A 17,640-nucleotide genomic window follows, 5' to 3' on the forward strand; every position below is an offset into this window, starting at 1 on the left:
TCAAAAGTCAAACCTCGGAGATTAAATTCATAACTTTGCTAGAACTAAATATCATGGTCTTAATAAAGACACTGGATTTATGGCTTATTTCAACAATCTGTAACCCACTAACTCCTCCCCCCCCTTTTGTCCTCTGACAGCAGAGGTGTTAGCGAGTCACTTCATCTTGAATGGTCCCTTACAATATATGTTAACCAGTTATGCTAAACAATCTGTTCCACCTTGTATAGGGCTGTGACACTCTGTGTACCTTTCTCAGACCTGAAGAAGAGCTTTGTGTAGCTCAAAAGCTTGTCTCTTTCACCAACAGAAGCTGGTCCAATAAAATATATTACGTCACCCACTTTGTCTCTCTACATGACACAAAGATGTGTTGTTCTCCCCCCCAAAATAATTGAGTTGTAGGGACTGATTTCGGATTGGGTAAAGCACAAGTAAACAATTTAGCGTCACATGTTCAGTTTGGTCTTTCCTCACCTTTATCTGTGGAAGCTCTTGCTAGAATGTTTAACAGCTACTGAGGCTTAATGGGCTTGTTCTACATTTCACCCCTTGGTATGCACTTGCAGTACTGGCGATAGATACACAACTTCAAGTATCTTCCCTGGAGAAATAAAGATGGATTTTAGTTCCTGCACTGGACTGTTCTGTCAAAAACTTGAGGAATGTTATTAGCCACATGTAACATTTTATTTTCATAGATCAACCATGACAGCATGCCACTGCTTATGAAAAAAAAAGTTTAAAAAGAATATCTATTTATCTCAGGGTTTCATACCACCACCCATCGTCACAGTATCTGACCGCCTTCTGTGTAAAATCAGGAGCAATAGCAAAGTCCCTAGTGGACTTCATAGACCCTCTGGCACTTCTCTCTTTATGGAATCAAAACTCTGAGTGGGTAGATTTTCTTTGTGGTTCCTGCCCATCTCCACCAAGAGATTTATGGGAGCAAGGGTGTGTCAGTGTTTGCTCCTTTTTTCAGGATTAAATGTCACACGTGTAAGGCTGCTTTTTATGTAACTTTAGAAAAAATTATAAGTAAAAAGCGTTAATAAAACTGTTTAGAGTTAGGGACAGATTTATTTGTTCTTCGTACAGTTTAAACCTTTGGGCAACTAACTAAATTCCTGGGAAACCAATTCCCTCCCCTCCATATTCTTTTAAAATCAACAAATCATTGTTTAATGTTTCTTTTTTATGTTTGGAAAAAATGTATTGTTCAGTTTTGTATTTTCAACTCTTCCTGCTCAATCCCACTGAGCATTTCTTACGAAAAGTCACTTCTTCAGCTGCTGCAATAGTTTGTTAGAAAGAGGGTGTGGTATTTTCATACTGTGACGTCTTTCAAGCCATGCCTGACTATAAAGGAGGTACGGAGGTAATAAGCCATGTAGTACTCAAAAGTAGTTTCCACGCACTGTTGGGATTTGAAGATTGATTTTATTCTCTATCTTCCTTTTAAAGAGATTAAGGAAATTGGATTCAGCTAGCTGTGACTAATTGCACTGGGGAATAACTGTGTTCAAATTCTCAATGTAAAACTTGAATTTACAGATTTCCTTAAAATCAAGTAAACATTTTTTCACATGTGTGGTGGAAATGCTGCAAAAAAACAGAATGAGTCCTGAAGTACTCACCAATCAAAACATCAGTGAAAGTGAAATCGGAGGTTACAGCATGGGCCAAGGCTCTCCTTTGCCTGGGGAAACTGCCAGCCCCAAAAGTTATTCTCAACAGAGCCCATCTTTGCCAGCTTCTGGATTAACAGAATTTAATGCTGTGAGTCCTAAGAGCTGTCATATTCCCCCAGTAAAAACCCAGGAGATGTCGGCTCTCACTGGTAAGATTAAAATTTTGTTCACATACTTTCAACTATTTTGTACAACAATACTGCATCTCTTTGCAAAGCAATACAGTTAGTTGTTGTAAGAACAGTGCATTTTAGGTACGTGCAGTAATAATGTCAAATAGAGAAATATGATCAGTTTATGTAGTTAGCTTATTTTTTGTTTTGATGTGGTTTATTCCTAAACGCAAAAGTTCTTCAATGTCTTGCAGATTGCTGTAGTAATATTCCATGATTTGTTTACCTGTAACATTTTACTGCTCATTTATTTAGGTTTTTTTAATTATGTTTGGTTCTGCATGTAATAGTAATGTATGACTTGGTGAATAATTATAGAATTGTATACAAATATGTATAATACATTATCGCTTTTACCAAATGCTTCAGTTGCAAGACTGCAGCTGAGCAGGTAACTTGATGCATCATCCAGCATTTTTATTATTTAATAGCTTGAAAGAGAACAATAAAATTAACATCAAGTTTGAACTTCCATAGTATTTTCATCCAGGCTGTCCAAGTGCTTTACAAAAGTAATTAAGCCTTAAAATATCTGCCAGGAGCAGGTATTAGTCCCGCTTCTAGAGCTGTTTGAATAGTAAACAATTGACTTGTGAGATCATATTATTCATGAGTATTCTGTCACCTGCTAAGCATTCAGAAATTCCGAAGGATTCACAAGTTTTAGCAAAAATGACGAGTCATTCCAAAGCGCCTATCATAAGTGCAATTTTTGTTACATGGTATCCATTATTCTCCTGCTGAAAATATTTCAACCTCCTAAACAGGGAGCAAAAACAGGACCATGTGACCTGTAGTCAATTCCCAGGCCAGTCCCCATCCCCTATAGTTTCTGATATGGGAGCATGTCAAGGGCAGAAAGGGGCATAGTCAGAGTTTACAGGTCTGTTGCATCTTACACGCATTTAACAATTTCAGCTTTATGCGATCGGAAAAAAAAAAACACAACAAAGAGAAAAATAACAGTTTTAATACTGTAGCTGTAGTGTGGGCGATTCTGCCCGCCATTACACTCAATGTAATTTTGACTATATGCGATTTTCGCTTTACGTGCTGACTGCGGAACATAACACCAGCGTAAGATGCGACAGACCTGTACTGAACTCTGGCTATTCTCAGCTGGGAGCAATAGCCAGCCAGGAAAGAGCAGCAATTATTGGGTACAGCTGAAAATCTAGTCCATGGGATAAACGTAGCAGTGCAACATGCATCTGATGAAGTGGGTTCTAGCCCACGAAAGTTTATGCCCAAATAAATGTGTTAGTCTCTAAGGTGCCACAAGGACTTCTCATTGTTTTTGCAGATACAGACTAACATGACTACCACTCAGAAACCTCAGGTTTTATTTATGTATCAACACAGGATCTGATCACCCGAGTCACATATACCCCTGTCATTCTAGGCCACTGTGATCGTGGTGTTTAATCATAATCGTGTCTCCTCTTTTGCTTTAGCTCCATATGCACCACAAAGAGGTGCTCTAGGAGCTGCAATAGCACATCAGTGCCCCAGTGAGCATCAACTCTCAGCTTCCAGCAGCCCATGCAGAGAGTCTTGACACATGAGGGTCCTCCTGAACCTAGGCTTTCTTTGTGGCCCTGTGTTCTCTTTCGATTGGCCCACAACCCAAAAGGACAATGGACCCTTCTCATCAGTGAATTTTTGTCATGATAAAAGACTTAAGAAATTTGATACTTTTAAGGTTTTTCTAAATGCTGGAAAAATAAGTGTTGCTGAAGGGGGGAGGAGTCATGCAACGCCTCTGCCTCTCCTTGCCTCTATCTTTGCTGTTGCCCTCACTGCCTCTAGTTATGATGCAATGTTCTGAGGTTCTGCCACTTAGCCCAGTTCTTAGTGATTTCAGGTCTTAGTGATTTCACTGGGTAGTGGGGGCACTCGCTGCTGCTGCTGCAATTCATTTTCCCTGTATTCAAGATTAAAGTGAACTTTAATCTGAAGCAGCCAAAACTGATCACTTTGGCAAAGCAAGTCTGTCTGCTGATCACCTAGGTAAAGTAGATTTGTCTATGCCAGGGATCAGCCACCTTTGGCATGTGGCCCACCAGGGAAAGCCACTGGTGCCCGGGATGGTTTGTTTTCTTGCAGCATCTGCAGGTTCGTCCGATCGCAGCTCCCACCGGCCGTAGTTCGCTGCTCCAGGCCAATGGGGGCTGCCGGAAACGGCGGCCAGCACATCCCTCAGCCCGTGCCACTTCCCGCAGGCCCCATTGGCCTGGGACAGCGAAACATGGCCAGTAGGAGCTGCGATCGGCCAAACCTGCAGACGCTGCAGGTAAACAAACTGTCCCGGCCCGCCAGCAGCTTTCCCTTCCTTTGGCCAAATGTTGCCAATCCCTGGTTGTCATTAAGCCCCCACTCTGAACCTTAGTGTCCAAAAGATGGGGTACCAGCATGAATTCCTCTAAGCTCAATTACCAGCTTAGTATTTGTAGCGCTGCTACCAACCAGGAATTCCAGTGCCTGGTACACTCTGGTCCCCCCAAAACCTTGCCCGGGGACCCCCAGGACCCAGTCCCTCTGGATCTTACCACAAGGAAAGTAAACCCTTTCCCTCACCATTGCCTCTCCCAGGCTTCCCCTCCCTGGGTTACCCTGGAAGATCACTGTGATTCAAACTCCTTGAATCTTAAAATAGAGAAGAAAATCCACCCTCCCCCCTCCTTCTCTCTCCCCCTCCCAGACTCTCCCTGAGAGAGAAATTAATCCTAACACCGAAAGAAATTAACCTTTCTCTCCCTCTTCCCTCCTTTCTCCCCACCAATTCCCTGGTGGATCCAGACCCAGTCCCCTGGGGTCTCACCAGAATAAAAAAACAATCAGGTTCTTAAACAAGAAAAGCTTTTAATTAAAGAAAGAAAAAACAGTAAAAATTATATTTGTAAATTTAAGATGGAATATGTTGCAGGGTCTTTCAGCTATAGACACTGGGAATACCCTCCCAGCCTAAGTATACAAGTACAAATTAAAATCCTTTCAGCAAAATACAAATTTGAACTCCTTCCAGCCAAATACACATTTGAACTCTTCCCAGCCAAATACACATTTGCAAATAAAGAAAACAAACATAAGCCTAACTCGCCTTATCTACCTAGTACTCACTATTCTGAACTTATAAGAGCCAGTATCAGAGAGATTGGAGAGAAACCTGGTTGCACGTCCGGTCCCTCTGAGCCCCCAGTGTGAACAACCACCAAACACTAACAGCACACACACAAACTTCCCTTCCTCAAGATTTGAAAGTATCCTGTCCCCTGATTGGTCCTCTGGTCAGGTGACAGCCAGGCTCACTGATCTTGTTAACCCTTTACAGGCAAAAGAGATATAAAGTACTTCTGTTCTATTAACTCCTACTATCTATTTATGACACTGGTCTATGTCAATATAGTTTGCTCCTGAGAACTTTCCCCCCAGTTCATACATAGAAGGCAGAGGAGAGCTCATTCAGACCCTGCTTACATGTGTATTCTCTCTCCATTCGTGCCCTCAAGTTGTAAGCTCTTCAGTCAGATTTTTATTTTTATTTTATTGATTATCTCTTACCTGTTGAGAAGCCCCCTGAACTGTTAGAGCATGTTTATCAATACTAAATAAGAGTAATTCTTGAAAATTCAGAACCAGAGAACATACAGCTCAAAGTGAGAATTTCCCCCAACTAACAAACCACCTGAAACTATGCACATTCTCTCAGGGCAAAACTACCTCCTACTCTCCCTATCACACAATGGCTTGTAGATTATATCTTGTGGCAATTTCTTTTTCAAGTACCTTATTTTGATTTTTTCCAGACTCTACGCTTAGCACTTTCCCCTCTCAGAAGCAGTATGTTGGCGTGCGGGTGAAAATGCCAGTGCGGGAGCTGCTGAGAAAAGTCCGGCTTTCCAAAGGGATGGACCCCAATGACATAAAGGTAAGAATCTCCTTGAGTTTGGAGAAGTCACCACATATGAAAGTGTAACATGATGGCAAAGTATGTTACATGTTATCATCTGCACAGTAGCCACAGAGAGAGACCAGCACGGTGTTGATGCCATCTAATGGAGTTATTCCTTTAAGTGAAGTGGTAGAGGTCTGCAATCTGGTGCTGTACATCCCAAATTCAAACATTACTGAGGGACTAGAGTGGAGACTTTTTCAAGAGCATGGTAGCAAGGATCTTTCTCGTCCAAAAGAGATCACTGTTTCCATGCTCTGCAAAAAAAATTTTATCAGCTAAAAGTTGTTTGTATCAGAATTATTTTGCTCAGGCCACATACTGTGCACTAGTTAAATTTTTCTAGTAAATGTTACCATCTCAAAATATATTAATTTTTGTTTGCTTGCTTGTTTCCCTAGGAAGCACAACCAATAAAGGGAACTACAACTAAAGGATCTTCTGGAACAGCAGGTAAAGAACCCCCTTGGGAGAATGCAAACTCCTCTTCCTATAGCCTGATGCCCTCTCACGAGCACATGTACACAGAGAACTGGGTCACAAGATTCTCAGACTTGTCCACTGGCTGCCTATTATTTTAAGGATATAGGGCCAGATTCTCAACTGGTATAAACTGGCATAACTATTTTGTTTTGACAGAGCTATGCTGAGATGATGCTGTTGAGGCTGTCCCCTTATATATTTCAAAGTTGGACCCTTTTAAAAAAACAAACAAACAAAAACCATCTGTAGACTTAGATCCAGCCAGTTTTATGGAGCTTTTCTGTCCTTCTGCTCCTTCCACACATCTAGCAAGAGCTTTCTCAATGTCTCTTAAAGCACACATTGATCCACCCTCATAGTACGTCTGTGCTAACATAAATACACATTAATATGTGCACCTTCATGTACTCCAAAGCCCTTGTCAGAACCAGCTTTGTTTCTTAAACTTTTCATGGTTGCACCAGCAACATTGCAGCTCTAGCAGGGCTGCAAAGCTGAGAAACATGCTGCTATAAGAGGGGTGAGCAAACTTTTTGGCCTGAGGGCCACATCTGGGTATGGAATTTGTATGGTGGGCCATGAATGCTCATGAAATTGATGGGGTTGAGGTGTGGGAGCGGGTGAGGGGTCTGGCTCAGGTGCGGGCTCTGGGTGGGGCCAGAAATTAGGAGTTCAGGATGTGGGAGAGGGATCAGGGCTAGGGCAGGGGGTCGGGGCATGGGGCAGGGCTCAGGGGTGCAGGCTCTGGGAGGCGCTTACCTTAAGCAGCTCTCAGAAGCTGCAGCATATTCCCCTATGGCTCCTATGTGGAGGCACAGCAGCAGCCAGGCGACTCTGCATCCTGCCCCATGTGCAGGCGTCGCCCCTGCAGATCCCATTGGCCACAGTTCCCAGCCAATGGGAGCTACAGAGCCAGCACTTGGGGCAGGGGGAGTGTGCGGAGCCCGCTGGCTGCCTCTATGCAGAGGGGACATGCCGCTGCTTCCAGGAGCCACAGCACGCATGGAGCAGGGCAAGCCCCTGACCCTGCTCCCCAGCTGGAGCATTGGAGCAGGGCAAGCCCCTGACCCCACTCCCTGGAGGGAGCTCAAGGGCCATCTTAAAAGATCTGGTGGGTCAGACATGGCCTGCGGGCTGTAGTTTGCCCACCTGTGTGTTATAAACAAGGCTTGAGGCATTTTCACCACATACTTCCCCTCATCCATGTATCCTATGGGGAGAAATACTGGAGTGAATATTATTTGCATTTTTTTTAACTCAAATGTTTTTGTTGTTGTGTCCAATAGCAAGAAGAAAAGCTTGCCCTTATACAGAAAAACAGTTCAGACAGGTATGTACGACACCTTTTGCTTCAGTCTCTCTGACTTTCCAGGCAAATCATGTTATGGTTCTGAGGCAGAACAGGACACCTGATGACTAAATTTTGTTTTTCTTCTTGGTGTTTTAGAAAAAGCAAAGTTCTGAGCAGGCACTAAAAGGCTTGGAGGACCTTGATATCCTGGTTGAGGTATTGGAGGAAGACCTGAACAAGAGCCACTCTAAGCTAGAGTCTCTGAGCCCTCTGCCAGCTTGCTGCTGGCACACCTTTTCCCCTGATATTCAGGCCTCTTGGTGGGAAGCTGACGGCAGCAAACAACCAGCTGGCAGCCTGCTGGAAAGGAGCCAGAACCTGACCAAATTACAGCCATGTTGCCCATTTGCTGATTGCAAACCACTACTGTGTGGACAGGAGGAGAATTCTTATTTATCTGATTATAAAAAAATGCAACACCCGGACTCCCTGGAAATATCATTTCCAAGTAAAAGCAAGGAACAGAACAGCTGGCAGATGCAGGATGCTTTTATCAATCCCCAGAGGCATTTCCCCAGGCCTACTGTACAGGACAAACCTTTCTGCTATAATCCACCAGGACACCATCCAGAGAAGTTCTTGGAAGTTGATGCAACCTCTCGGGACTATGTGGGACATCTGAAGTCAACCTCTGTTTCTTTCAAACAGGAGGACCTTTCTGCCCTCTCTTTCTTCCAGTTCCATTTATACTGGGAGGAGAGTCTCTTGAGAAATATCCCAGTAGACAAATTGCTTGCACCTGATGAAAACGGGAACAGGTCTGTGACTGTTACATATATATAATATATCGCTTTCTCTTTTCTGAAACCTTATTGACAAAGGGGAGTCGATCCAATTCTAGCCACTGGTGTTGTGCAAACCTTTAGGTTTGGTCTACACCTAAAATGTAGATTGACCTAGCTTCATTGGTCAGGATGTAAAAAATTCACTCCCTTAATAGATATAGTTGAGCCAAACTAAGTGGCAGTATAGACACCACCCTTTTCAGTTGAGAGGGTAGATGTACCACAGCAGTGGAAAAACACCATCCGTTGCTGTAGCAAGCATCTACACTACAGCAGTGTAGCTGCAGCTGACCCACAGTATCACTTGTAGCATAGACAAAGCCTGAGTGAAGGCAAAGCAAACTGTAATTTGGATCAGTGCAGTTGGACCTGGTTTTAGGTAAGGCCAAGTTCTACCAGTGCCAACAGCAACTTTGCCTGTCCATACTAGAGGTTTGCACTGGTGGATTCAGCCCACTTTCTGGCCACTGACAAATGAAATCAGGACAGCATCCCAGTGTAAATAAGACCAAGGACTGAATTGCTAAAAGAAAATGTAATCAAATGCATCTGTTCTGAAACAATTACTTTATGTTCCTGAGAAACTGATTTGCAATAATAAAACTCCTGCACAGTGTTTACCAGGCTGCAAACAGTCTGAATTATTGCTATTTTTAGTAGCTGGCAATAAAAATGGGTAAGGAGATTAGCAATGTACATATGTTTTGATGTAGCATGCAGGCAGCAGACTTCCAAAGAATTGGGAGTGGCTGCTTCACTGGAATTGACTTGAAGACATGGTTATTGATCCCATTTCACTAGAATAAACTGTGTTTAAAGAGCAAATATCTGTTTACCCAGCCAAAAATCCCACCCCCCAAAAAAACCAAACAAATAGACAAAAAAAACAAAAAACCCAACCACTTGATTTCTTTCACAGCTCAGCCAGTTTAAGGAAGCTGATATAAAACAGATGTGGCCTTTCTTAAAACTGGTCTAGTCTCAGCAGGGATGAGACGGTTTGATTGTCTTTAAAATGCAATCAGAGGGATCCAAACACAATCTCATTTTACAGGATTGCAACATTATATGAAACAAAATATAATAAGTGGACCAAGTGCTATGCCAAAGAGTAATCCTGAATACAGCAATAAAATGATAGAAATAAATGAAATAAAATGATTGGGTATGCCAATAACCATATGCATGTACTATTTGTTCTACACAAAGGCTAAATCTACAGGGCGAGCTAGGGGTGTGATTCCCAGCTTGCTTCTGCAGAGGGGTAAATTTCACCTAAAAAGAGAAACATTGTTTTGCAGCTGGAATTAGGAGTTATTTTTTGGTTCTGGATGGGAGGGTTTCTACATTTCCCCACTTGCCCCATACCAGAGAACTAGTGTTGCCAATTCTGCAGAAGTCTCCAAGAATTAAAGATTAATTTTTCATTAAAGATTATGTTGTGTGATGAAACTTCCAGGAATACGTCCAGCCACAATTGGCAACCCTATAGAGAACTCTGGTAAGGGAGGATGGGGAAATGGGGTCTACACACAACCCCTGGCAGGCTGGATGTTGGGGGGATCTCTGAAATACAGAGGGATGAGAGACAGGTGCACGGGGAGCTTGTGGGGTGAAATGGAGGGATGCAACTAGCCCCTGGTATGTGCAGTGATCTCAGCCTACAGACCTACAAAGTGTGTGTGCCCTCCCTCACCCCCTCAGCTAATAGAGAGTAAAGAATAAATGACTGAAATACCGAATTGTCCCCAAAGTATTTGATGCCTTATTTTACACACTGAAAAAAAATGGTTCCTTTTGCTTTAAGATACCACCCCGTGGTTATTTTTGAAACCTTGCCCATATTTGCTGAATGCTCTAATGCATTACAAACCTTGTCCTTTTCCAGGCTCCTGCACAAGGCTGTCACTCAAGGAAGGAGAGCACTGGCTTATGCACTTGCACAGAGATTTGCATCTCTAAACAAAATTGATGAGAAGGATGCAGCGAAACGGGTATGACGCTAACTGGAAAAAAAAATCAGGCACTTCTCTAGTACATTAAGGGATGTCTAAGCATTTTCCAAACATTGATTTTAAACTCCTAACACCCCAGTCAGCCAGGTATTACTACTGTCATTTTACAGATGGGGAAACTGAGGTACAGGGAGGTGAAATGATTTGCACAAGATCACCCAGCAAGTCAGTGGCTGAGCTAGGAATAAAACCCAAGAGTCCTGATACCACGCCCCTCCACCAGTAGACCACACTTCCTTCCCAGAACCAGGAATAGATCCTAGAAGTCCTGACTCCCAGTGTTTTACCCTAGCTGCTAATCCATGCTGCTTAAAGACTTTTCATTTTTTCCACTGTAAATTCTCTCTCTCTCTCTCTCTCTCTCTCTCTCTCTCTCTCTTATTATTATTAGACAGCATTACATCTAGCTGCTGAAAAGAACCAGCACCTGATGGTCAACTATTTGATTTCTCTGGGAGCCAATGTCAATGAACAGGACAGTTTAGGGAAAACACCACTCCATCTGTGTGCAGAGAATGGGTCCTTAAGAGTTTTGGATGTAAGTAGAGCTTTAATTTGAGATACAGTGTAATTACACTATCATATGCACTGGATTTTTCTGTCTGCATTTTGCAGGAGACACATACATTTTGCATGGCATAATATGCAAGACGTCTCTATATATATGAGAAACCATGTCACTGGAGAGGAACTGGTGTCAATATTATTGTTTTATTGTACCATGGCAGTGCCCAGAAGCCACAATCAATATTTACAATCTCTGCATCCTCCTCCTTTCAGGTTCTGAAAAAATGTAAAGAAGGCGGCATGCATGTGGAAGTGGATCTAACTGACCATTCTGGTAAGAGATGCCATTTTAACTACAGTGAAGCTTACTATAGACTCTTCTAAGGCTCCAAATTCTGCTTTACTCTAGGCTAAGTAATTTTAAACCCCAGAAATTAGGTAGGAAATATCAAGTTGGCAATATTTGCCAGCAACACCCTGCTGCGAAGGGCTGAATTCTTTCAGCTCACTGAGGCTAGTGCTTTGCTATGCCACTGGGATATAAAAAAAGGTAGAAGTGGCTCTCTACAGGTAGAAGCTCCAGGGTGAGGGATGAGTAGTTCTGGGGCAAGACCCCTGGGAATAGCTAAGTCTGGGAAGAAAGCTTGAGTTGAACGTTATCTAATTGTTGGTGTTTTTGTTAAAACCAAAATACCCAAGCATTTGGATTTAGTCCCCAGCAAGTGACTGATGTAATTGTGGTTCTTCCTATTCAGGTTTAACACCATTACACTGTGCAATTCTTGCTCACACTGCATTATTGAGGGAATCTCAAAAAGTCACCAACCACAGTGACATGCGAAAGTTTCTGCAACTGCGCAAAGATAAAATTCTTGAGGGAATTAATTGTTTATTACAAATGGGAGCAAACCCTGGGCTGCAGGTGAGTGACAATATCCGGGTAAATGACTTGTTTACTTGTTTTTCTGGGTGGATGGGAGGGTGTGCGGGTTTCATTTCCCTCCCTTAATCTCGGATTCCTTTTTTCATAGAAACGAAAATCGTGTCAAGCTGCCACTCACTTTCTAAAAATCCAGGAAAATAAGGAAATGATGTGTTTCCTCCAATCTCATGGCCCCAAAAGGGAGGACTTTCTCCAGGAGGTAATTCTGTTAATTTGGTGAAAAGATAATTGCAGAGGATATACAGAGTTAACATCCAATAAAGAAAACACCATAGTTTAAGCTATAAATATATCTAAACACAATGGTTGAGGTTCTGGCTGTGCATGTAGGTGGCCCAACCATAAAGGGTACAGTTCAGAGGGAGGGGCACTATGATAGCTTTCATCTACCTTTGTACCCTCCCTATTCTGGGTTGTTGTAGGGGCTACTCTAATTTACAGCATTCTCCCTCCCTACCAGGACTGCCAATGGGATACACCACTGGCCGCAGCAGAATCTCCATCCCCACAGTCTACACCTGGGCTTTTGAGGGGTCCAGCACAGGGAAGCTGCACCAAGATAATTCTATCCTGCTGACTTTCATGACCCCATAAGTTGCCATAACGCACAGTAATCTACAAGAGCTTAATGCAGACAAGATGTAATTTTGTTAATATTTATTCTAACCCATGTCAATGAAATATCAGCACCACCCAAAACCTACACTACAAAAATAGAAAATATTTGAAATTATCTTCTGGGTCTTAGTGCATCTTGCAAAAGTTTTGCCTGACTCTTTGGTTGTAAGTGCCTTGGGGCGGGAACCAAGTCTCCAACCCTGAAAATACTTACTCAGGTGCTTAACTGTCCACAAAATTGTGTACAATGGTGAAATCCTACCCCACTGAAGCCAATAGGAGTTATGCCATTGACTTCAGTAGAGCCAGAATTTCACCCTAAGTCTATATGTATCTTGCCAAGGGCAGAGCAACAAACCATCAGTACTGAAGAAATTATAATAATCCTGGATCCTTCTCAGTCCCTTTCTTAACTTTTTCATTGACTGACTATGCCTCATAAGAGCCTCTAGTCTGCAAAGGTTCCTAGAAAGCTAGCAAGACAATTAACATAATAGTAGTGTGAGGCCAATACAAGTGATTATTCATTGTACACGTATGTTTAACAGTAAACATGCCTCCTTAATATTTGTGTTCCTTAGGAAATAAATGTGGGAGGGGCAATAAAAATAATTTCAACCCAGATTTTAAGGGACTCCTTTATCATTAAATTAAAGAGACTGCTGAACTTGCCATCTTCTGCCCACTGGGGTTAGAGTAGAGTAAGGAATCTGGCCCATGCATGACAGGACCTGAGCGTATCCATAGTGAGGAAATGAGTTCATGGTGATGAGTGATAATGCTCGACTGTTTTGGATGCTTCGTTTGTACAGGACTGTGGCTTGCCGAACATACTGAGTGGAGGGGCCCTTCCATATTTACAAGAAATGTCTGAGCTTCTTTCCTCTTCATCTTCAAATGTCTTTGGCCATGTTTTTAAAGGTAAATTGTGATGAAGGCAACCGTGCTGCATAGTTAAGAGCATCCTAACTGAATAGCTGTAGTATAGAAGCTGCTTACATAGGGTTGCCAGATGTCCGGTTTTTGACCAAAAGACCTGGTTGAAAACGGACGCTGGCGGCTCTGGTCAGCACCTCTGACTGGGCCATTAGAAGTCTGGTGAGTGGTGCACCAGGGCTAAGGTAAGCTCCTTGCCTGCTCTGGCTCTGCGTGGCTCCTGGAAGTGGCTGGCATGTCCGGCTCCTCAGTGCAGGGGCAATCAGGGAAGCTCTGTGCATTGCCCGCGCCCCAAGCGCCAGCACCACAGCTCCCATTGGCTGGGAACCGTGGCCAATGGGAGCTATGGAGGCAGTGCCTGCAGGCGTGGCAGCCATGCAGAGCGCAGAGCTGCCTGGCCACACCTCCATCTAAGGGCCAAACATGGTGGCTGCTTCTGGGAGCAGCGAAGAGCCAGGGCAGGGAGGGAGCCTGCCTTAGCTCCCAGGACCGGCTCTAGCTATTTCGCTGCCCCAAGCACGGCGGCACGCTGTGGGGGGCGCTCTGCCGCTCGCCGGTCCCGCGACTCCGGTGGACCTCCCGCAGACATGACTGCGGAGGATCTGCTGGTCCCGTGGCTCCAGTGGACCTCCTGCAGGCGTACCTGCGGATTCTCCACCGGAGCTGCAGGGACGCCTGCGGGAGGTCCACTGGAGCTGCCTGCCGCCTTCCCAGCAACCGGCAGAGCGCCCCCCGCAGCATGCCACCCCAAGCACGCGCTTGATGTGCTGGGGCCTGGAGCCGGCCCTGTTAGCCCCACTGCGTCACCGACCAGAAGCTGCCTGAGGTAAGCACCGCCTGGCTGAAGCCCAAACCCACTGCCCCAGATTGGAACCCCCTCCCACACCCAAACCCCCTCCCAGAGCCCACAACCCCTCCCACACTCTAACCCCCTACCCCAGCCCTGAGCCCCCTCCCACACCCAAATTCCCTCTCTGAATCCACACCCCTCACCCCCTCCTACACCCCAAACCCCTTGGCCCCAGCCCAGATCCCCTCCTGCACCCCAAACCCCTCATCCCTGGTCCCACCCCAGAGCCCGTACCCCCAGCTGGAGCCCTCACCCCAAACCTCTGCCCCAACCCAGTGAAAGTGAGTGAGGGTGGGGGACAGCAAGCAAGCGATGGAGGGAGGGGGCTGGAGTGAGTGGGGCTGAGGCCTCAGAGAAGGGGTGGGGCATGAGCGTTTGGTTTTGTGCAATTAGAAAGTTGGCAACCATATGCTCACCTGTCAAATAGTATTCCCCCACACCCCGGCCGGGATCCCTACTTTCAACCCTGTAACCCTCATTCCTGCTCAATCATTTGCTGTCCCCTGAACGTAGTTAAACCCTGGGTTTAGTGGTTTCTCCCCTTAGGCTGGGGGAGGGGCCTTCAGCTGTGGGACCTTCCTGGAACTTGAGTAGGTTTAAGATAGTATCATACGGCTTGATCCAAAGCCAACGTAGTCAAGGAGAAAAACGCCTACTGATTTCAAAAGACTTTGGATCAGGCCCAGAGTTCTGCACTGCACTGAATTCACCTTTGCCTGCAGAGACAAGCAGAAAAAAATGTAGAATAAATAAAACAAGACAGCTACTATTGAACTGAATGCTTTGTTTGTTCGTTTGCCTTCCAGGAATGTGCCAGTAGATTCATTATTCCTATCTCATGCTCCGCAGCTGTTGCTGAGGAACAGCCAGAAAACAGACAGTAAAAGTCTTCTGAATGTTAAAACTTGAGCTGCTGATGAAAACACCCCCCGAGAGCCCAGAATTGGACTAATAGAAATTAGAAAGGAAAAAACTCAGAAGAAGTTTTCAAACTCGGGCATCTAATGTTAGGTGCCTTAAATACGTGGCCTTGTTTTCAAAAGCGCTGAGCACTCACATCTCCCTGTGAAGCCAGTTCAGGTTGTGGGAGCTCAGAACTCTGAAAATTGAGCCATTACAATATAGGTGTCTAATTTTGAAAATGTTGACCATAGATCTCTGGAGTCCAACCCCCTAAGTGCCAGTAAAGGATTATTCCCTACCATATGAGTTTAATTTTCAGAGATGCTAAGCACCTGCAGTGGCATGTAAAGTCAATGGGAACTCCAAGGATGGGGTTATCACAGATTTTTAAGGCACGCACTGAAAAAAATTCCTACAGCTGACTGTGTTTTCAACTAAGGGCACGTTTTTTAAAAAAGATACAGAGTTTATAACAGTAGGAGACTGTATATACAAGTAGTCTGGAACAGTAAAACTGAAATTTTAAAACCATTAATCAATTTTTGTATGATCAACAGAAGAACAATTTCTTCCATATAACTTTAGATATTTACTCACAATATTTGATGTCATCTTTATACCAAGTAACTTTTTAATTTAAAAAAAAATCAAAACTGCTATCACAGAATAATTGGGGATCTGTTACGAAATTTTAGAGACTTAGTAACTACTTCCCGAAAACCTCAATACCTGTCAGTCTCACTTTATTGTAAACTCTTATTGTGAATTAACTGGTTTCTGTGAAACTTCCTTGTTTGCTACATATGGAGCAATATATAACACATAAAAAGGATTGATCCTCAGCAATCAATTCATATATCCCTCTCTCTTTGAAATAAATGGGAGAGATTTTATTCACGTGTAAACATTGTAGAATCAGGGTTACAGGTAACAAGTACTTACAAAAGTGATCTATTTTCCCACTATGTGAATTATGTCTTTGCATTTTGTTTTTAATAAAGGGTCTTCTTCGTCTCATTGAACATTTTTAAGTATTAAGCTCTGAAAGCTACTGTTCAATGGATGATGGATCAGGCCCTAAACTTCTTACCTTTTAATCAGCTAAACAATGTTCTTATATCAAGATTTTTTATATTCAGGTGGTATTTTCCCCCTGAGTGAGGAACAGAGTTTGAATAAGAATTATAACTGTGTATATTTAAAATAAATTATTCTGTATTATATGTTGAATATTCACTTCCTGATTTCCATATATCTCCTCAGTGTTGGATATCGAATGAGATCTTTCTTTCAGAGTTTTATCCAAAATAGAACTATTTTCCTTAATTTGGTTTCTTTTCTATTATATTTCATCCACCTTTACTATTGTTTGCACTTTAACTCTAGCTTGGATGAAGGATTTCAGGAGTCATTCCTAGGTTTAGGGAGAGAGAACCTGAACCTACCAGCGGAATTAGGCTTTTCTAGGGATTTGCAAAATTTTGGAATTTTAGTTTGTTTTTTAAAAGAAAAGATCATGGTGAATGTTTCAGAGACCACTATATACAATAAATCATCTTGATTTTCTTATACCACATGCATGATAGAAATCAGGAATATTGTATCACTTTATTAAACTGAGAAATAAGAATTAAGGACTAGATCTAGCCTCCACCGAAGTCAATGGAAAGACTTTCATTGATTTCAATGGCCTTTAAATCCTGGAATACAACTAAAAAAGTACAAATGAGGCAGCATAATAATAGAGATTTTAACCTGTATTAGTGATCCTTTGTACTGAAGACAAATCAGTTGTGGACTTCACAGGTAGGCGTGTAAAGAGTACAGAATCAAGAAGTGCAATAAGAACATAGTACATAGTATTATTTCCATGGGATCTGTGTGCGTGAGGGCAGAACTTGAATCTTGAACTTTTGATTTGTATCTCTTATTAAATATTATGCTCAAAACTGAATTAACCATTGTAAAAATATATAATTTACAGGCTGTATTTTAATGGCATGAACACTCAGTGAGAACTTTGTCTAATATGCAATGAATTATATTCCACCATTTCTCACTGTCAATAAATGCTGATAATTTCACTCTCATGTATTTACTGTGTTACCTACTGGTATCAGTGTTGTATTACATTATAAAGTAAAAGATAGTTAGAAACTTGGAAATAAGAGCATCTTATGCACTAACAATCTGCTTAAATTAGTCATTATTAAAAAGGGGGTAATACCACCATTACCAAAAGTGAAGAGAGAGATTCTTAAACCAGATTTTGGTCTGAACAGAGAGCCTTGGTTTTTAGACAGTCACTCTACCAAGGAATCTGTTTGTAACCTATAAACATTCCTATACCAACTCTGCAAATAGTGTAGTTCTTATTTACAATATGTGAAATTCAAGCTATAAAACTGATCTTAATGTACTCCTTTTATT

General features: G+C 42.9%; 1 protein-coding gene across 1 annotated transcript; it reads left to right on the plus strand.

Annotated features, from left to right (window-relative positions):
* Nucleotides 1-1,484: 1,484 nt before the first annotated feature.
* On the plus strand, nucleotides 1,485-17,268 carry LOC115637366 (NF-kappa-B inhibitor zeta-like). The gene is made up of 12 exons (XM_030538582.1): nucleotides 1,485-1,843; nucleotides 5,674-5,795; nucleotides 6,221-6,272; nucleotides 7,589-7,632; nucleotides 7,750-8,411; nucleotides 10,327-10,432; nucleotides 10,845-10,991; nucleotides 11,234-11,294; nucleotides 11,716-11,882; nucleotides 11,992-12,102; nucleotides 13,334-13,442; nucleotides 15,114-17,268. Exons 1-12 carry the CDS (start codon nucleotides 1,603-1,605, stop codon nucleotides 15,125-15,127), a joined length of 1,836 nt encoding a protein of 611 aa, XP_030394442.1. The 5' UTR covers nucleotides 1,485-1,602; the 3' UTR covers nucleotides 15,128-17,268.
* Nucleotides 17,269-17,640: the final 372 nt, after the last annotated feature.

Source organism: Gopherus evgoodei, chromosome 19 (assembly GCF_007399415.2).
Source record: "Gopherus evgoodei ecotype Sinaloan lineage chromosome 19, rGopEvg1_v1.p, whole genome shotgun sequence".
Classification (NCBI taxonomy): Eukaryota; Metazoa; Chordata; order Testudines; family Testudinidae; genus Gopherus; species Gopherus evgoodei.